At 48.6% G+C, this 21,583-nt stretch overlaps 1 protein-coding gene across 2 annotated transcripts in view; it reads left to right on the top strand.

Annotated features, from left to right (window-relative positions):
- BLNK (B cell linker) overlaps nt 1-21,583 on the top strand; it is a 77,167-nt gene that overhangs the window by 32,743 nt on the left and 22,841 nt on the right. The window contains exons 4-9 of one of the 2 annotated variants that reach the window (XM_045438385.1): nt 5,666-5,706; nt 9,369-9,434; nt 9,634-9,790; nt 12,738-12,898; nt 17,400-17,481; nt 18,458-18,529. In XM_045438385.1, coding sequence (XP_045294341.1) covers nt 5,666-5,706; nt 9,369-9,434; nt 9,634-9,790; nt 12,738-12,898; nt 17,400-17,481; nt 18,458-18,529 — 579 coding nt within the window. The remainder of the gene's footprint in view (nt 1-5,665; nt 5,707-9,368; nt 9,435-9,633; nt 9,791-12,737; nt 12,899-17,399; nt 17,482-18,457; nt 18,530-21,583) is intronic. The other variant, XM_045438386.1, reaches the window with a different exon arrangement.

The following is a 21,583-nucleotide window of genomic DNA, read 5'->3' as shown; positions in this document are numbered from 1 at the left end:
AGGCGATGGCTAAGCTGGGGCTAAGCCCTCCATGTCTGCACACCCACCCCGTTAACAGGGCTCTGGGAAGGGCTGAAGGGATATTCAGACAAAGGGACTTTCTGAGATGTTAGGTATTTAGTTGTAAATCACCTCTCCTAGCCAGCCCAAATCTGCTCCCCACATGGTCACATCCCTTTCTTCTCTTGGGGTACACCCAGTGGTCCTGGACTGTCCACCGGCTGCCTCCCCCACAGCTTCTGTAGTTCTGCTTTCTGTTCCTTCCCTGCGTCTGTCCCCACCACCACATCTAGTCCAGCCTCCTTCCCTCTTTCTTTCCTGCGTGCCACTGTGGTCTTCCCACTGGTTCCCTGCATCTCACCACCAGCTCTGCATGAGGAGAAGCTGGCAGGCCCGGTGGCCCAGCGCGTGGCCTCCAGTGCTGAATCAGGGCTACAACTGAGCATGTGTCAGACCCACAGTTTGGAGTGCGTGTCTCTCAATGCTGGTCTCTGGTGCTGCTGCTGATCTGGAACGGAAAGGCCCAATTCACACCTTTGCCTTCACCCCTTCCCTCAAGCTCTTGCCACAGAGTCCTTCACCGTCCTTCCCTTCCCATTTCCAAGACCCCTAGTCTGGTTCAACCTTCATCTCTTTATGCCTGAGCTACTCAAACACCATCGTCATCAGCCTCCCTACCTCCAGCTTGTCACTGGGACCTACAGTGGCCTCTGTGGTTGGAGCGCCCCCTTGGCTGGCAACGAATCTGGTTTTGTTTTCTTCCCTGACTCTCCAGTGCAGCTCGTTCACTCCAGGCACCTCTGTGCCTTATGGATGCCCCTTCTAGCCATCAGCCAAGCCCTGCTTCTGGGGCTGACACACAGGCCCCAGCCTTAAGAGATGGAAGGAGGATGCCCTCTTTCATCTTCATTCTGTCACTCAAGTCCTGCTCATCCTTCAAGGCCAAGTTCAGTCCCACTGCCACCACACAGCCTCGTGCGAGCTCATGCAGCACCCTTCCTGGAGCTTTCCCAGCATCTGACCATGATCCCAGGTGTAGGGACATTTGTCAGGAAAGTTTACACTGCCCTGGGTTGTCATCAGTGTGATACATGGGTGCCCTCCTAGACTCTAGGTCTATTCCCTCCATGGCTCAGTGAGAAGATCTTGGACTTTGGGGTCCTTTAGCCCTGGGTTAGAATCCTGGCTGTGGCCCCTAAACACTGTGAACCTAGAACAGTTTAAAACTTCCCTGAGCCTCAGCTTCCTGCTTGGAGATGAGAGTGCCGACCTATCCTTCAGGTTATTATGATCATTAAAATAGATTGATAGTCACACACGGCTCCTGTTGAGCCCTTACTCCTATCAGGCACCCTTCTGTGCACTTTCCCTGGGCTATTTCATTCTCTCAAAGCCCCATAATATAGGCACTATTAGTCATGTCCGTTTCAGTGACGAGAAAACAGATATCCAGAGGTTAAGCAACTTGCCTGTCACACTGCTAGCAAATGGCAGAATCGGGATTTTGATCAAGGCAGCCTGACCTGAGAGCCCAAAGCTCAAAACCCCAGTGTGCACACTGAGGTGGGGTCATCGTGGCATTCTCACATGTCACGTAGTGCTGTGCCCACAGGCTTGTGGGGTGGGGCATGTGAATCACAAAGCCTGGGCCAGGCAAGGGGAGGAGTCCCTCCATTGTGTGGCGTGGGATTGTGACACCGTAAATGGAGCACAAGCCAGAAACACGACACAATAGAAAAGGCTTTCCCTAATTAGGAGGCTGAGCCAGCATCTCAGCTTCCTGCCAGGAAGAAACCTGCCAGGTTCTTGCGTGCAACCTTACATCTCAAGTTAAACCACCCGGCCCGTATTACACTTGAACTTACCCTTCTGAAAACATCACCCTCTATACCTGAGGCTCTCTGGAGTCCATTTCTAAATGGTAACCATACTGTGTGGTTGCCATTAGAGTGAAATAGAATTGGTATTGTTTTGAGGCTTTACTAAGACATTATCAATACCCGAGAAAACAATAAGTAACATTAATACAGCATTTACTATATGCCAGGCTTTGTGAAGCACTTCACATGTATTGTATTACTTGATTCTCATAAAAACATGAGGCAGGCACTATTCCTACCCTTGTTGCCCTGGCGAGAAATTGAGCTTTAAACAAAGTACCGGTCCACTGCCAAGCAGGTAGTAAAGAGCAGAGCCAGGATTTGAACCCAGGGAGCCTGGTTCTAAAACCACAACCAACCATATTAGGAGACTCACTGAGGTTCTGGACATCCCCTACTTTGGACCTAGTTCTTTGGACTCTCATGCTTTTCAGTCTGGGAAATGGCGTGAGGGCTGTGATTTTATGAGTAAGAGACTGCAAGCTGCCTGTAGGATGGGTGTAGTGGGCGGGGCACCATCAGGTAACCTCTCCCACATGATGATGCTTTTCTCTCTTTTCTGCCTCAGTGCCCCATGATACCTGCACCGGGCCATCCTGTTTCTCCTAGGCTTTATCTGAAGCCACAGTAGAGGGCCAGGCAGTTTACATGAGATTTTAGCTGCAGGAGCCAACACAGGTACCCCGGCCCCCAGTCTACCGCCCCACATTCACCAGCCACGTGGCCTCAGACAGGTTTTGCAGACTCTCTTAGCCCCAGTTTCCTCGACTGCAAAAGTGAGATCATAAGGGCACCTACCACAAAGCGCTATTTTGAGGATAATTGAGAAAGTACACTTATCCTAGCACTGAGCACACAGGAAGTGTTCAATAAATGCAATCTCTTATTATTATCTTAATTTTCATTCATTCAACTCATTTATTGGTTCATACTTTTATTACTGCGCAGGATTACAAATGTCAAGGGTCATCCAGATACAAAGGCAAACTAAATAAGCCTTGCTTTTCGGTATAGAGAGACACAAGCAAATGAATCCCAGCATAGGGAAGAATGCAGTGCCTATGTTGTCAAGGTGCCAGCCGCATCTAAGAGGGAGGAGGAAGGAGTAGTGGGTTATAACCTGAGGGACTGGGGAAGATTGTATGGCAGAGGTATGACAGGGCTTTCCCAGGAACAGGGTCTGGGGGAACAGCGTGAACGGAGCGGAGAAGTGCAGGCTGGGAGGAACATGCTTCCAGTATCAGTGAACGTGGAAGGCTGTGCGAGAGAAGTCCAGAGAGGGACAGGAGATGAAGGCATTTGATGTGTTGACACAGAGCCTTGACTTCACTCCATAGGGAGCTACTGATGATTCTTGAGGAAAGGAGCAGCATGATTCAAACTGTATTTTAAGAAAATGACTAGAAACAGTATGAAGTATGTGTGGGAGAGGAAAGATAATGGGGACAGGAGAAGGAGTTAGACAGCTCCTGCGAGTACTTTGAGCAGTGTCTGACCACAAAGTGGACCCTGGGTCCCTGAGGAAAGGTTCGGCAGGCACGGCTGATCAAGGCAGGGAAGTGTGATTTATAACATCAATTTATAAATGTTTCTATTTTAAAGGTCGAAACAAAAACATTGTGGCCCCTTAAGTGCTGATCTTCAATTATCCCCAAACTTAAGGTATTAGAAACCTATTCCCGCTCAGTGCCAGGTATTGGGAAGAGGACTTAGTCATCTATTCTTCTGGAGTTTCTTGGAAAACCCCAGTGGTTGCAGTATACTCTAATTTGGTATACATGAGGCCAAATCATAATTTAATAAATTTTTTTTTCTGTTAATGTCAAAGTTTGACCCATTATTTGGCTCCTAGAAGAAAGCTCTGTCTTAGCGCCTATCACGTTTTTCCCATGAGAGGGCGCTGTTGCTGCCACAGTTTAAAATCCGGCCACTCTGATCTAAACAACTCCTTCAGGCCCCCGCTTTTTTTTTTTTTTTTTTCAATATATGAAATTTATTGTCAAATTAGTTTCCATACAAACCCAGTGCTCATCCCAAAAGGTGCCCTCCTCAATACCCATCACCCACCCTCCCCTCCCTCCCACCCCCCATCAACCCTCAGTTTGTTCTCAGTTTTTAACAGTCTCTTATGCTTTGGCTGTCTCCCACTCTAACCTCTTTTTTTTTTTTTCCTTCCCCTCCCCCATGGGTTTCTGTTAAGTTTCTCAAGATCCACATAAGAGTGAAACCATACGGTATCTGTCTTTCTCTGTATGGCTTATTTCACTTAGCATCACACTCTCCAGTTCCATCCATGTTGCTACAAAAGGCCATATTTCATTCTTTCTCATTGCCACGTAGTATTCCATTGTGTATATAAACCACAATTTCTTTATCCATTCATCAGTTGATGGACATTTAGGCTCTTTCCACAATTTGGCTATTGTTGAGAGTGCTGCGATAAACATTGGGGTACAAGTGCCTCTATGCATCAGTACTCCTGTATCCCTTGGGTAAATTCCTAGCAGTGCTATTGCTGGGTCATAGGGTAGGTCTATTTTTAATTTTCTGAGGAACCTCCACATTGCTTTCCAGAGCGCAGGCCCCCATTTTTAATGTGCAATTCTTTTCCTTGTGCCTCTTTGGAGTCTACCCAGATCTGGAGTCAGTAGCCTGCCATAGCAGGGGCTATAAATGGCAAGAAAAGATTCTAGAGAGGCTCTGGGGGATTCAGGGACCATTCACTGGGCCCTCTAGCCATGGCTGCTCAATGGGATGCCTCTATGGGATAGTCGCTGGAGCCACACTGCCCTCTGGACCTGTGCCTGGTTGATCTGTACATAGCTGAGTAAATTGTATTTAACCTCTAATGTCAGCGTATGTGATGGGATGGACGCTAAGCTTCTCATACTCTAAATGTGTTTTGGAGTAAAGGGGGTCAAATATTCTCCTTGGCTGTCATAATTCAGATCAATTTTATTCTTCAAGATCCTCAGCTACTTGAGACCTGTTATATCCATTTTTACACTGCCTGCAGAGCCGAGGACAGGGCTTGAACCCTGGAGCTCAAAGACAGTGAGGCAGTGTGACATTGGAGTTCAGAGCATGCACTTGGAAGTCTACCTACAGGGTTCAACTCCTGGCTCTATTATTTACTATCTGACCTTGGGCAAATGGCTTATTTTCTCTAGGCCTCAGTTTCCTCGTAAGGTTTTGAGGGAGCTAATTGAGTGCAAAACTCTGATGATATTGCCCAGTGTGTAGTAAAGCACCGGGTAAATGCTTTTCAATAAGAAAGTCAAAGTTAGAGCTACAGAGAATCACAGAAGTGATCCCATAGATCTTAAAACTGAGGCCCAGAGATGTTAATTGTCTTGCCTACCCTCCAACTAGTTAAGAACAGAGCCTGCATGAGAGTTTTGGTCTATCTGACTCCCTGTCCAGTGCTTTTCCTACTATACCATCCATATATTGATTCAAAGGAATCCTTAGAAGCAGCATGGTATGGATTGCAGGTGCCTCCCGGATAGTTCTAAAGTCCCAAAAGTGATCCTTAACAAAAGTGGACATGGTTCAGATGTACCGTTTCTCTGCTCAGTGGAACGTCCCTTTATGCTTTGAGAACTGATTTTTTCAAAAAAGAGGAGTCGAAAGTGGATGAACACGAGGTATGTGTAATAACCGTTCAAGGCCAAGGAAACAGGACCAGGAAGCCCAGGGGCAAGGAAGGTGGGCGCAGGGAGCTTGGGGACAGGGTGGAGCTGAGATTGACGCTTGTGCTTTCTGCTTCCCACATGCCACTGCAGAGGACCTTGCTGACGAAGAGGAGCAGTGGTCAGATGACTTTGTAAGTATTTGCTCCTGGGATCAGAAGATCATCCTTTCCTCCAGGGTCCGTGGGAGGCCTTTTGAAGGGCTTGTTTCTGAATTACATGCTCATAGTCAGCTGCACATCCCAGCAGGGAGATGGCTGGGCTGGAAAGGCCACCTACAGACAAGGCAGCAAGAACCTCATGATGGCTGACTTGACCTAGCACCCCCATGTGCCAGGCTAAGTGCTTCATCGGCATTACCTCATGTGATCCTCCCCACAGCCCTGTGTGCCGGCATTCTTATCCCTGTCTTCAGTGCTGGTATTCAGAGTACTAACCAGCACAGCCAAAACACACGTTAGAATGTTTTTAAATATTTCCATATCAGTTGACAAATTCCTCTGCCCTGAATTCCTCAGTGTCCCATCGCTGCCTGGGCCTTATCCAGGAGCCAAACATCAAAAACCAACATCAAAGAGTGAATGCCTGGTGCATCAGGGGGCCTCTGGGACACTCTTTAGGGCCAAGTCGGGACCTGAGCCATGCTAGTTGTCAAACATTGTGAATATCAGCCCTGCTCATTCTACAGGTAAAGAAACCAAGGCATGGAGAGTTTAAGTAACTTGCAGTTCCAAAATTCCAACCCAAGCCCTCAGGTCTCAAAACCTGGCTTTTAAACTCTAAGGTGCTTGCAGTGACCAAGACGACAGTAGCAGATGCTGGGGGCCACAGACTGAGCAAGGGACCTGGCCGTGATGATACGGAAGGTGATGTGTCAGAATTAACTGTCAACTTCTCCAAGGTGGCTCTGGAGCCCACAGCACCCCAGTGCTCACTGCTCTCTTGGGTGAAGTCTTGTAGGGACAAGACAGCCTAAAAACTTTTTTGTAACAATTATTCCTCATTTGTATCAAATTCATCCAGAATGTTAGCCTGCTCCACTCTACGTGTGTTTTATCTGGACAGGATCCAAGAGGGCCTCCACACAACCACACATCCCCTTTTACAGATAAGGAAACCAAGGCTGAGAGAATGAAAAGGACTCGCACACGGAAATTCAGTTACTCAGTGGCCAGTGTAATGAGAGCCCAGGACTTCAATCCAGTGCTCAGAACTGAGTCTGAGCCCAGCTCCATCCGCACTGTGTACATCACCTGGAGTATATTCAACATATCATGAGACAGGAGTATCTCCCTTCTCAACTGCAGAGCGAAGATTTGTAAAAAAGAGGGGATGACAGGGGTTCTCTGCAGGTCAGCTGGGCGTGCAGTTCCTCCCGGGCCCGGCAGCCGCTGGTCCTTCCGAAGCGCTGCAGCTGCGCCCCCTGCTGGCCGCACGCGCCCAGCCACATCTGAAGCAAAGTTGAGAGCTGGTCCACAACCACAGGGAAATCAAGAAAATGGAGCTCGCAGGCTGGAGAAAAAGAGCACATGGTAGGGACTTAGAAAACACAAATAGAGTCAGCCTGGAGAGGAGAGCGTGACTGGTGTCCCAAAGCCAAACAACCAAAAAATTAAGATACCTGCTGTAATAAAGATTGAGTAAACATTCACTCACAATTATTTTGACCTTATTGGATTCCCATTGTACACAGAATGCCTCCAGGCCAGATGAAATCCAGCCCCTGCGGACCTGTCCGGCCTTCCTTGCACCACCATCCCCAGCAGGGCCTTGTCCATTACGGCCCAGATGCACAGATCTGCCCTTAGTCTCACAGCAGCTCAAGGTCATGCCTGCTCGGCAATTTGACTCACCGACCTTGGGCAGGTGAAGGAAGAGGGAAGAGAGGAGAAACCAAAGGGCGTCCCCATTCTCCCTCATTTGCTCTGCTCCTTCTTGTCCTTCAGGCTTGGCTTAAACGTCTCCTTCTCAGGAAGGCCTTTCCTGCAGCCGAGGTAGAACCCCTCCTCCCATTGCTCTTGAGGTCGCAGCCCAGTTCTCATGGGCATTACAGTCTGATGGGCAGCCCCATGTCAGCGTTGGCCTGCCAAGAGCAGCTGACGCAGAGGCGCCCCTCCTCAACCTCCTCTGCCTCTTCGGCCAGCCTGGTCCTCTCAGTCAGGCTGCTCTGCCCAAGGGGCTGTGAAGACCCCTGTGTCCTTCCCAGGAGGCACACTGCTCCCCAGCCTCCAGGTGATCAAGTCTAGGGAAGCCCGGTGCCTGCTCCGATGAAAACCGAGACACAGTGGGCCGCCTGAACTGCCTCCCCCTCCCAGGCACAGGCGTCTGGGCGCCTACTGATTCTTTCACTTTCCAGATGGTTATGAAGCACCCGTTTCTCAGCGCGTTCACTGCTGTCTCCCTGGGATGCTGCAGCCACAGAGACGGGCCTTTTGGTTGCCCAGGATGAGGAGGGGCCCCGACAACTTCAGGCTGGCTAGATGAGACTTTCAGAGCCGGGTTCTTGCCTCGGGCTGCTTTTCTGCTCTCACTCCACCTTCCAGGCCGCCTGTTTGAGAACAAACAGTCACTGCTTCTTCAGAACACAGAACAGCCCCAAATTATTCAACTCCTCATGCCTCAGTTTCTCTCATATGATACTGGTAAAAAGTAACTGAGGTATGCAGTACATAGAAATGTTAAAATAATCGTTATCATTCCCATTATTCTAGTCACCTTAATTTCATATTCACGGTCAGGAAGGATTATTGAGCCTCGCTGTCTGCTGTTACTGAAACAGGGGTTTGGGAAAATCCCCCTACAAGACTTCTCTTACCTCCCCGCTCCCTGTCCCTTCCTGACTCTTCTGCTTTAGGACAAGGACAAGGACCCTCCTTGAGCCCCTCCTTCCTTCTATTCTCTCCCAATTCTCCTCCACCACCTTGGGAAAAGTTCCCTTTTCAGCCGCCTTTCTCTCTCCCTCTCCTGCTATTCACCCTCTCCCTCTCCTGTCCTCTCCTCCATGTCCCTACAGACTCAGGAGGAAAGCGGTCCTCACTCACTTGCTCATCCATTCGCTGCAAACATACTGCACTCCTGTCCTGTGCTGGTCCCTGCCACAGGCCCCGAGGAGACAGCAATGAAGGAACCACTGCGTTTGTGTCACACTGTACCTGCGTCGTGTTGTGCGATTGCAGGTGGAAGGAGACAGGCCGAAAGGCAGGTGCATCATGCATTCATTGGAAGCTCATGTACGAATCACGCAGTGTGTCAGGTGGTGTGGACAGAAGACCTCTTAAGTCCTGGATCAAATATTTCCTGCACGGGAATATGCATATGGGTGTAGTATGCCTAAGCGATCTCTGAACAAAATGCACAAGAAACTAGGAACTGCACCTCTGGGGAGAAGAACTGAGAGCCTGGGAAGGAGACTTGACATCCTTTTGAACTATTGCTGTGTGAATGTATTTCCCATACATATTGAATATTCAATATTCGATCATTTCAGTGAAGACTTAACTAAAATTTATCTTTAAAACAAGAAAAACAAAAAGAAAGAGAATGAACTCCGGGTCAGGTCGAAGCCTAGCCCCTGCAGCTTATCAGCTTTATTAAAACACACACACACACACACACACACACCTCATCTCCTCAAAGGTATCTGTATATTCTATGCAAACCTTTACCCTTTCATATTAATCTTTTTCCTCAACCGTCAGCATTCATGATAAACAAAACCTATTGGTTATTCTATTTTATTGCGTCCTTTTTCTGTCTTCTAAAAATGTATTTTATCTCCGACTGTTCTTCTTTGCAGACACACAGAGTTTCAGCCACCCTTCCTGTTAAATGGCCCACATGCTCCCCCAGGATAGTGGTTCAGGTGATAAATTCTGGAGGCAGAAAGGCCCGGCCTCAACCCCAGCTTTGCCTCTGATGGCTGCCCAACCTTGCTTAGCCAACCCTTCCAAGCCTCGCTCTCTGGTCCCTACGCTGGGGGAGCAGCTCCCGCCTCCTAACGCCAGAGCTGTCGCGATGGCTGAGCACAGACAGGGCACTGAGCATTCGGTGTGCATTTGCAGGACAGCGACTATGAACACCCAGACGAGCACTCGGACTCGGAGATGTACGTGCTCCCCGCGGAAGAGACTGGGGACGACAGTTACGAGCCGCCGCCCGCTGAGCTGGAGACGAGAACCGTTCACCCAGCCCTGCCCTTCACCAGGGGCGACTACATAGGTGAGGCAGCCCCCCACCCCCCCCCGCCCCCGGGCGCCCAGTCTGCCAGGCATGGGGGAGGGGGGTCGAGCCGGGTTGGCAGGACGCTGAGTGCCTCCCACCCTGGCCACCCCCACGTGGGTCATCTGCTCACTCACAAGCCAGGGAGCCCCAGATGGAACGCTTGCCTGGGGGAGGGGGAACGCTATCCCTTCCCAAGTCTCCAAGGGTAAAAACGGGTAAAAGACAAAAGGCGCATGCCCTGACGGTTGCCCCCGCCCCACCCCAGCCCAACTCCAGATAATCCCATGAGAAATCAGCCCTGAGGTTAGTACCTGCTTCTTTTGGGGTTTCCCGCACACAAGGTTCTGGAATTTCTTTTGAGACATCCGTGCAGAACGAGGATGATCTTCAGGGATCCCAGTATCTGCCAATGGCCCCGTTCCTTCATGCCCACCCCTACGCAGGCAGCCCACACTCTGAGTCTAGACTGTGGGTTTTCAGCAGGGAGTGGAGGTGGGTGAGGAGCTCTAAGTGTGGAATCAGCTGTAGGTTAAATGGGCACAGCTCAGGTGTCACCTCCAGACCTGAGTGTGACTCTTACTGTCCCCCAGGAAGAAGCCTGGGTTGCAGGCGACTAAGTTCAGCAGAGGCGTGGAGGGGAGTGTGTCTGTGATGATCACGGTGACGCCAGCATTTGTACAGGGAGCCCTTACGTGTAGAGGACTCTGTGTCCATTATCACTGCCGTTAACTGCCTCCTCCCGGGGCACTGAGCATGGACCCTTGTTTCATGCCACAACTCACCTGTTGAGCACCTACTGTGTGCCACAGCTACGCTGAGCCCGGAGCTTTCAACAGCAAGCAAGACAGACACACTCCCGGAGTGTTTGTAGCTCACAGCGTCGTGCTTCACAGTCGTGGCCTACTTCACCCTCTCGAGAAGCTTATGGAAGAGGCATCCGTCCTCACTTTACGAAGGAGGAAAGTGAGGTTCGGAGGAGTGAACCGCTTTGGGGAGTGGCAGAGCTGGGACGCACGCTGGGCTTCTCAGCCCCCAAAGCCCTGGCTCACCAGATTTGTGACCTTGTTCAAGCAACAGAACCCTGGGAAGGAAGGGGCTGCATTAGGCCCATTTTATAGGCCAGCAAACTGCAATTAAGGGGAGGGGGCGCAGTGGCTTATTCGCGGCCACGTTCTTCAAAGCCTGTCTTGTGTATTTTGCTACTTTTGATGGGCTTAGAGCTTACATTAAGAAATCCCAGTAAACTCTAAGAGCTGCAAATAAAACTAGAAAACCTGACAGAGTTATGGGCACAGCAAAGTGGCTGACCCGGAGCCCCAGCCCGACCACAACACCCAGAGGGAGGCTTCCAAGGAGACATCCAATGTGAAGCGATCAGCACACCTTGGACAGGGCAGGAGCTGGCACCGGGTGGGGGGGGGGGGGGAGAGCAGGGGGTGGGCCTGGCGGCCGGGTGGTGGGGGCGGGGGGCAGCCTCATGAAGTTAAGGGTCGGACAGAAGCCAGTGTGAGTGCCTGGGCTGCTCCCAGGATGGGGACATGCCAGGTTCCTCCTGTGCTAAGCTTTCCCTACAGCGTATCAGTCTGCAACGTGCTCAGATTCCACTGAGCAGACTCCCTGTTGCTTAACGCCTCGGCCATGTCACGTCGCCATATGGGTCCTATGGATTAGGCATCCACTCTGCCAGGCACTGCTCCCACAGCTTGCACTGCTTTCTTCCCAGTGCCTACAGTGGCCCTCTCAGGTGGATGTTATGATCCTCACTTTCCAAATGAGGAATGTGGGGGCGCCTGGGTGGCTCCGTCTTCTAAGCCTCTGACTCTTGATCTGGGCTCAGCTCATGATCTCAAGGTTTGTGAGATCGAGCCCCACATCAGGCTCTGCACTGATGGCATGGAACCTGCTTGGGATTCTCTCCCCCTCTTTCTCTGCCCCCATTCTCAAAATAAATAAAATGTTTAAAACAAAACAAAACAAATGAGGAATGTGAGTCCCAGAGAGGCTGGATAATGAATAACTAGCCCAAACAGAGCTCAGCCAGTGAGGGGCAGAGCAGAGGACCCAACTCAGGGCCATTTGGCTTTGGGGCTTGTGTTCCTTCCCTGACACATGCCGAGGACAGTTCCCGACAAGGGGTAACTCAGGGGCCCTCCATGATTGAAGGGAAATCATTGAGAGGGAGAATGTGTGCGTTCACTCAGATGAGTAGCTACAACCCTGAATCCGCCTTAGAATAACCTGAGAGAGGGGCGCCTGGGTGGTTCAGTCAGTTAAGCGTCCGACTTCGGCTCAGGTCACGATCTCCCACTTTGTGATTTGGAGCCCCACGTTGGGCTCTATGCTGACAGCTCAGAGGCTGGAGCCTGCTTCGGATTCTGTGTCCCCCCCTCTCTGTGCCTCTCCTCCGTTCACTCTCTCTCTGTCTCTCGAAAATAAACATTAAGAAAAATTTTTAAACAACAATAATAAAAAAAGAATAACCTGGGAGACTTGAAACTATTAATGCCAAGACCTTCCTCACAAGTTCTTCCCAGTATGTCTGGGGTGGGGCCTGGGCCTTACCATTTTCTTAAAGTTCCCCAGGTGGTTCTTCTATGTAAGGAGGATTGAGAGTCACTGCCCTTAAGGGTTCATAGAGCAAAGTGAACCTTCGAGGAGCACACCCCTCTCGGGCCTCCCTGCTGCCAAGGTCAGCCATCCACTCTATCTGGCAAAGTGCAGGGCCGTAGGCTCTTCTGAGTCCTGTAGCCGTCATTCTCGTGGGAGAGTGTAATGTAAGGAACAGGCAATTGAAAACTTTTGCCTAACATGTCATTTTACGCTTTTAAGGACTGCCTGGAATAATTGTTGGTGACTACATAGATGTGGGTGGTTTTATGCTTGGGTGCAGGGAATGGTCCAGAGCCCCCCTCTCATTTTCTGTTTTGTCATTGTTCCTTTCAAGACAATCGATCAAGCCAGAGGCAGTCTCCGCCCTTCAGCAAGACACTTCCAAGTAAGCCCAACTGGCCTTCGGCAAAGACAAGGCTGACCTCCACTCTGCCGGCCCTGACTTCTCTTCAGAAACCTCAAGTCCCACCCAAACCCAAAGACCTTGAGGATGAGGTAACCGAAATCTGTCCTGAAGGCCTCCCAGTCCGAGTGGAAGGCAGGATGCAGGGGGAAGGGGGACCGGCCAGGACCGTCTGGCGTCTGACATGCCTTCCTCCTCCTCGCCCACCCCTCTAACTCCCCACCGTTAATCCCAAAGGTTTTCTTCTCTAAAAAAATGCATATATGGCCTTAGTTTAAGCACGTTCATTCCCAGCACGTTCATTCCCAGCACTGGATCTGTGCCCCTCTGATTAGCCTCTTCGGGGGTTTCCTGTGAATCTTCTTCCTCCATAAATTTCTCTATCTTTACTCTCCTTTGCTTCTCTGCCCTGCCTCCTCTCCACTTCTCCACATTTCTCTTGCAAGGTGCACAGGAGCGCGGGAGGACAAATAACAGAGACCCTAGTCGTCAGAGACCCCACACAACGTGCACAGGAGCCCGCACCTCACTTCCCGCTGGCAGCCCTTGCCTCTCACCCCCTTTTCCCTCAGCTGCCGCTACCCAGGGACCCACCTTTGCAGATTGTCCAGGACTCGTCTCTGGGTTTCACTCATCAATCTCCCCTCTGGCAGCACCCAGCTTTTTATACGTCTTATTCCCTATGGAATTGCTCCTATTTGAAAACTAACTGGTAAACTCATTCAGACTGTTGTAGGAATGACTGATAAGGCCTAATATGTTGTGGCTCCCAGAGGTCCGCGCATTGTAAATAAGGGCAAAGTGAAGCCCTCGAACTTAGCCATCAGAACAACCCTATACCAGAACCCAGAAACAAGATCACAATAAAGGCAACTTCTAACCATAATCTTACTGCAGCTTTTGAAGAAATGACTTGTTTCTAAATGCCTAGAGGTGATAAAACCTATAGTGTATAAATATGTTGTAAACACACCTTCATTTCCACCTTGATATAATTTGTAGCCCAGCAGGGGAGGGAAAAGAGAAACTTTACTTTTTTTTTTTTTATCTTTATTTTTCTTGAGAGAGAGACAGGGTGTAAGCAGGGGAGGAGCATAGAGAGAGGGAGACACAGAATCCAAAGCAGGCTCCAGGCTCTGAGCTGTCAGCACAGGGCCTGATGGGGGGCTTGAACCCACGAACAGCGAGATCATGACCTGAGCCAAAGTCAGACGCTCAACCGACTGAGCCACCCAGGCACCCCAAGGGAAACTTTTAAATAAAATAGTGGCAGCATTTAGGCCCAAATTCCTGCTTTGACCCGTATTAGCTGTGTGACTTTGGGCGAGCCAGATAACCTCTCTGAGCCTCGGTTTTTAATCTTTTCAGATTATTTTAAGGATTTAGTGTTAGAACAGCACTAACTACAGTGCCTCACCCATAGAAGGATTCCATTGTCGTACGTTCCTTTCTAGCATATTCTAGATTCTTTACAAAATCCAATTTTCTAGTTTCTCCTGAAAACTGAAAGCCTGGGCAACACTGGGCCAGTCATGGCCTCAAAGCCGCTGAGCCTCATGGCAGTCCTTCGGCTCAGCTGTGAATCCCTGACCTTGTTTCCATTGGTCATAGTCCCCACCACTCGTACAAGGCATGAACATGCCCTTCCTCTGCACATGTCCCCATGTCTCCCTGCCTGCCTCTGGAAGCATTTTACTTTATGACTTTACTCTAGGGACAGTTTAAGTCAGAAAGTCAGCTGACAGAGAGAGAAAGGAGGTTTGCCGGTCCTCTGTCTGTCTATCTGTCTGTCTGAGAGGTGATGCTGACTTTTTGGGGTGAGAAGAGGGAAGCCAAGCAGGGGACAGGATGCAGAGACCAGCTGTTAGGGGCTCACTGTGAATTCTTTCAGCGCTTGGCAAATCTATATGAAGATATAAATTCAGACACAGCATACAAATGAATACTGTGTGTGTTATATAAGGCTCTCCATTTCTGTGAATAGCTGAGAGCGGACCCCCGTGGGGAGAGGCAGAGTTTTGCTAATAGTAGCCTTGTGGAGGTGGCTCAGGCAAGTTTGAACCAGTGGGAAAAGGAGAAGTATGGAGGCGGCTGCATTCTGGAATGGGCAGATGGACAGTCAAGATAAGAAAGAGGTTAAAAATGAAAAAAATAGGCCAACATTAAGATCTGGCTGAGCCATTAGATAGGAAAAGAAGAAGTCAAGCGCAAGCATAAATAACTAAAAATACTTAGCCCTGCTGTACAGGTTACAGGAAAAGTGTGGGGTACAGGCTAACCAGAGAGCTGGGGAGGGAGCAAAACATGGGAGGAAGAAGCACCTGTGCCCTAATGACACGAGTGGCCGTCACTTGAGTGCTAGGTGTCCACTGGTGTTCGGAGCACTTTGTATTTATCCCATTAAACTCTCCCAAGAACGCTACGAAATCTGTACTATTATCAACCCCATTTTACAGATAAGGAAATGGTACAGATGAGGCGCAAAGGGGTTGAAGAACTTGTCCGAGGTTACAGAGGCCAGGTGTGGAGGTGAAGAAAGAGATGAGAAATAGCAGTTATGAAGAGAGGGTAGAAATAAGACAGAAAGAGAAGGGGAAGGCAGGCAGGTCATAGAATGTAGTGGATAAGAGTATGGGCGCTCAATCCTTGAACTGATACTTGAACCCCAGCTCTTCTACTTTTTACCTATGAGGACGTGAGCCAGCTACTTCACTTCTCTGGGCCTCAGTTTCTTCAAGTTTCTTCATCTTGAAATGCAGCCGATAGTAGTACCTATATTATTGGGTGGTTCTAAGGATTGAGTGAAATAACACATGAAGAGTACTCAGATGAGTTCCTGGCAGTAAGTGCTCAGTAAATGTTTGGTTTTTGTTTCTCCTGGTATCCTCCTTAGCTACCCCCAAGATGGGTGGTAAAAACCACATTTGGGATCTGATCATCTCATTTGCTTCATGTCAGCATAAAATCACTTCCTCCCCTCATTTCTGGTCAATTGATCATTGACAAGGTTGCCATGACCATTCGGTGGGGAAAGAATTGTTTTTTTTAATTTTTTTTTTTTTAACATTTATTTATTTTTGAGACAGAGAGACACAGAGCATGAACGGGGGAGGGGCAGAGAGAGAGGGAGACACAGAATCGGAAGCAGGCTCCAGGCTCTGAGCCGTCAGCCCAGAGCCCGACGCGGGGCTCGAACTCACGGACCGCGAGATCGTGACCTGAGCCGAAGTCGGATGCTCAACCGACTGAGCCACCCAGGCGCCCCAAGAATTGTTTTTTTAAAAAAATGTGCTAGGAGACCTGTATATCCGCATACAAAAACGTAAGAGTGGCCCCCGTCATATGATAGACAAAAAGTAACCAAAAATAGATCATAGGCCTAAAGGTAAGGGCTAAAACTATAACATTCTTAGAAGAGAACAAAGGTATAAATCCCTACAACCTTGCATTAGGCAGTAGTATCTTAGATACATCACCAAAAGCAGAAGCAACAACAGAAAACTTAGTTAAAATGGGCTTCAAAATGTAAAGCTTTTGTGCTACAAGTGACACCACCAAGAAATAAGAACAACCTACAAAATGGGAGAACAGTTTTGCAAATTATATATTTGATAAGAGGTTTCTGTCTAGAGCATTTAAAGAACCCAACCCAATAATAAACCCAAAAATAAAAAAGACAGACAACCCAATTACAAATAGGCAAAGGAGTCGAGTAGACTTTTGCCTAAAGAAGCTATAAAAAGGGGCAGTAAGCATTCAAAAAGAGGCTCGACCTCATGAACCATCAGGGAAATGCAAGTCAAAGCCATAATTAGATACCACTTTACATCTCAGGATGGTTCTATTCCAAAAGGCGGACAGTCACAAGTGTCGGTGAGGACGCGGAGAAATCGGAGTGCTCGCACACTGCTGGTGGGAAGGAAGAGGGTACAGGCACTTTGGCAAACAGTCTGGCAGTTCCCCAGACTTGAACACAGAGCCACTGTACGACCCAGCAATTCCACCACTGGGTATATTCCCGAGAGAAACGTACATCAACACAAAGACGCGCACCAATGTCCACAGCACCATTATTCATAAAAGCCGGAAAGTGAAAACCACCCAAAGGTCCACCTGAATAATCAAAATGTGTTATATTCATTATTCATATAACGGACTATCATTTGGCCATACAAGTGAGTGAAAGACTGATACATGATACGTGGTTGAAACCGGAAATTACTATGCTGTATGAAAGAAGTCACAAAAGACTTTTCTGTCGTGTGACTCCATTTCTAGGCAGTGCCCAGAATGGGCAGCTCTTAGCGATGGAAGGTAGATCAGTGGTTGACTGGGTCCGGGAAGGGATCGATGAGAAGTGACTAATGAGCACAGGGCTCCTGTTTGGGGGGATGAAAATGTTCTCAAATTAGATTAGGGTGATTCGCACACTCTACAAATATGCTAAAAGCCACCCAACTATACACTTTACAAAGGGGAATTTAATGGTGTGTGAATTCTGTCTCAACAAAGGTATTTTCAAAATCCTTCCTCCCCAGACGATGAACGTGGAATGTACGGCCTCCTTCTCACTCATTTCCGTACTTCTTCCAGGCTGATTATGTGGTTCCTCTGGAGGATGAAGACGAAAACTACATTCAACCCACAGAAAGCAGTTCACTCCCAGCTGAAAAAGGCAAGTGTTTGCAGTTTTAAGCACCCGAACGCTTTTTGCGGTGGATGGGGGCACGCAAGGCTGTCTGGTGAAAAGCACCAACAGGGGGGACAGAAAGTCCGGGCCCAGGCCTCTCTCCTCTGTGGTCACGACATCTGCCTTCCGTGGGGGCCGAGCAGAGGCATCAGGGAGAGACCCACCTCTGTCCCGCCCTTGGTTCCCCATGCCCTTCCACCCTGTCATACTCCCATCTCCAGTTATGAAGGCAGCTAGGTTCTTATTTAACTGTCCTCACGTAGAATGGATTTCTCATAAAACTGAATCCTCACAAAGCCACAGGCCACCGTGTTGGCCTCACGAATATGGCACCGGAACAGTTTCTGCAGAGGACTGAAGAAGGAGCGAAATATGCCCGACTCAGTGCTATCCCAAGCGATGAGAAACGTTTTGTTTGTAAGCCTTCCGTGGTGTAACAGGTGCAATCACAAGTGATCTTTAGAAGCCGGTGCCACATACCCTTGGACCCGGAGCAGAGCGGGGTGCGTTGACTCTGGAGGGAGTCACTGTGAAGAACATGATGCCTCTTCAAGTAACATTACTCACCTGATAAATGAGTCCAAAGTGGTCATTCTCTGTTTTTACTCTGCCATTCTGTAGCAACCCCCTCCTGCACTCCCCAAATATTGCCAGCAACTTCAAGGCCCTCCTGAGCTACCCATCACCATGAAACCACAAATATTAAATTGTGCCCCCAAACCCCACAGAATCCAAGAGATTGATTATTCCCTTAATCATTAATACATTTACTCTAAAGATGCTTCTTCGGAGAAGGCTTCTTTTCATGGCTTGTGTGTTTAACAGTTGTGTTTCCCATTCTTTACAAATTTCCTGGTCTGACCCATCGTTCCCACGATGCATTTTTCCATAAGTGTGAATCTCCCTCAACAAACTGTATTTATCATTGTTATATATATATGCATGTATTTGTGTGTTTAAGCTCCCACGGTGAATAGATCTACGAAACCAAATAACGCATCGAAGCCAGCCTCTCCTCCTGGGACAGCGTCAGGTAAAGTATAGGCGTGATTAGATGCTTTGTGTGTGTGTGTCTGTGTGTGTGTGTGTGTGTGTGTCTGTGTGTGTGTGTGAAATGATTGCATCTGGGGGGTTGGTTTTTAAATCTATTCCAAACAACATAAACAACTCAGATCAAGTATTAAGAAATAATTGCTTGTGTTTCCAAATTTCTTCATAAATTGTGATAGAAGGCCTCGTGCTCATCCTCATCCACTGTCTCGTAGCACCTGTGTTGAGGGGCCCTCTCCCCCATATCCCAAGGCCTCTGTCAGACAGTCCTGGCTTTTCTCCTACTTCTTTGGGTACTTTTCTGGCTCCTTCTTTCCCCCTCCCCTGACTGAGGCTGTCTGCACTGTTCAGCCCTCAGCCCTCCACTCTTCTTTCAGAATATTGTGGTGGTTAAAAGCTTGGGTTTGGGACCAGACAGACGTGGGTTGGAATCCCGGTGCTCCCAGTTACCAGCTGTACCACTTTGGGCCTGTCCTTTGCCTCTCCAATCTTCAGATTTTCTCCTCCGTAAATGGAGATAATAGCCCCTGCCCTGTGACAGGAGAATTCTGGAATTGTGCCCAGGAAATCTTTAATGCGGTGCCTGGCACACGGCACATGCTTGGGAAAGAATATTCTCTTTCACTTCTTTGGGGTCCATCCATTCTTCTGGCCTCAGTTCTCTTGTCCAAGCCAATAATTCTCTGGTGTGCAACTTTTTAACTATAAACAAGCTTTTTAAAAATGTTTATTTTTGAGAGAGGGGGAAAGAGAGAGAGAAAGAGAGAGAGAGAGGGGGGTGGAGGGGCAGAGAAAGGGAGACAGAGGATCCAAAGTGGGCTCTGGCAGAGAGCCTGATGCGGGGCTCAAACCCACAAACTGTGAGATCACGACCTGAGCCGAAGCCAGATGCATAACTGACTGAGCCACGCAGGCGCCCTGTGGTGTGCAACTTTGACCTAATTTCTCTTCTGAACAACTTGACATACCCAGGGCCTCAAGCTCAATGCCTTCATCAGCTCTCTGCCCTTAGGATGGCCCTGTTCCTCTGTGCATGTTGGCCTCCAGGTCACATGCCCGAGGGCCTGTGTTCTTTCCAAAGTCTGCCATTTCTTTTTCTTGAATTTGCTCTCCCGTTTTCGTTGCCACTACCTTAGTCTAGGCTTCCTTTACTTTGTCACTTCATACCTTCTGTCTCCTGTGCTCGAGAGTCCACTTAGCCATACCCTTGCCTTTTGGCTCTCTCCTCAGTCACTGAGATGAGTTTCTGAATGCCTCCAAATGCTGCCAGTTTTATTCATTTGTTTTCTATTAATCTAGTATAGCTGTATTTTAATACTAGAGGCGCCAGAAGAAACCAAACCTGAACAAGAAAATAATTTCCTGGTTATGTGACTGGTGGACACGGATGGGAGGAAGTACAGGAAGAGGAAGGAAGTGAGATAATTTGGGAGGGACGAAACCGGAACAGTTAGAATGAGTTTCTGAGTTGGCAAACAGCAGTTTTCAGAGATGATTTTTATAAAAGGAATGTTCAGACTACTTGCCTGTGTCTCTGTATAACTGTCCACTAGCCTTTGAAGACTACAGATAATGCCCAGATAGGCATCATGAAAATGCTAAGGCCTCGATTGGTATTTCTGTCCGCACCATGATAGTTGCCTCTGCTAATGGATGCTGCTTTTGGCTCTCTGATGGCTCAGAAGGTACTTGGCGAGGATTACACCGTGAATTAGGTGCAGGGGCAATGTCTCCCTCTACTCGATGCTCCCTACAGAGAAGCACAGTTTCAGGACAGCACAGACTCCAAAGCCAGAGGGCTCAGATCTGGATTCCAACTTGCGCTAGGTGCCAGACTTCAAACAAGCTAAGCAATCTGTACGTTTCTTAGTTTTCTCCTCTGAAAACATGGGAGGAGAAAATGGCACCTATGCCTAAGGGAGCGTGAAAATTAAGTTGAGTAAACATATATGAATCCCACTCATAAAGTGAGAGCTCTTTGTTATTATTATTACCATTCTTTGGAATCCTTTGTTTAGCATGTCTTAATTCGTGACCAGTCTGGCGGAGTGCCCTGTACACATCCCAGGGAACAGTTGTTTCTTTCTTTCTGCATAAAGTTTTACCCTGCATCAGAGTGTCTCAGCCTCCACACAGTTGGTATTTAGGGCTAGATCACTCTTTGTTGTTCTAACTGCCCTGTGCACGTGAGATGTTTAGCAACATCCTTGGCCGCCTCTGCCCCAAATAGGTGCCAATAACATCATCTCCCCAGTAGTGATAAGCTAAGGTGTCTCCAGACATGGCCAAATGTCCCGGGGGCAGGAGGGACAAAGTATTCCTAGTTAAGAACCACTGGTCTAAACAAACTGAAAGACTGACATTTTTTAGTGATTTATTTCTAAACGTGATTTAGAAGACAGCTGTGCACCCCCTGGCTGATTTGCAGCTTTTGTCAGAAGAGGGTAGACAGGGGATGCACTTCTGAACTTCCTCTAAGTAAGTAGCATTTAAAAAGGGATCTATCTGCTAATTTCCTAAGATAGGGAAGGAGTTTGGGGAATTTACGATCCCCTGTTAATATGCAAGTTGAATGTTACCTGTAAGCCAAACTGTTCTGAAATTGTTAAATTAAATCTCTTTATTTGGTAAGAGCTCATACAGGGCCTGAGAGTAAGCGATGCTCCAGCTGGTGTGCAAGCCCCACTAATAATACCAGGATTTCTAGAACAGCTAGGAAAGAGTCGGAAATCCCGAGGGCTTACGGTGCCAACATTGGGATTGTTAAGGATAAGAAAACTTGCCAACGTTGGGGCGCCTGGGTGGCTCAGTCGGTTGAGCATCTGGCTTCAGTTCAGGTCATGATCTCGCAGCTCGTGGGTTCGAGCCCCGCCTCGGGCTCTGTGCTGACAGCTGGGAGCCTGGAGCCTGCTTCAGATTCTGTGTCTCCCTCTCTCTCTGCCCCAACCCACTCGCATTCTGTCTCTGTCTCTCTCAAAAATAAATAAACATTTAAGAAAGAAAAGAAAAGAAAAGAAAAGAAAAGAAAAGAAAAGAA

This window comes from Leopardus geoffroyi, chromosome D2 (assembly GCF_018350155.1).
Source record: "Leopardus geoffroyi isolate Oge1 chromosome D2, O.geoffroyi_Oge1_pat1.0, whole genome shotgun sequence".
Taxonomy (NCBI): Eukaryota; Metazoa; Chordata; class Mammalia; order Carnivora; family Felidae; genus Leopardus; species Leopardus geoffroyi.
Note: the sequence above shows the minus strand (reverse complement) of the source record. Positions and strands in the feature narration are given on the sequence as shown.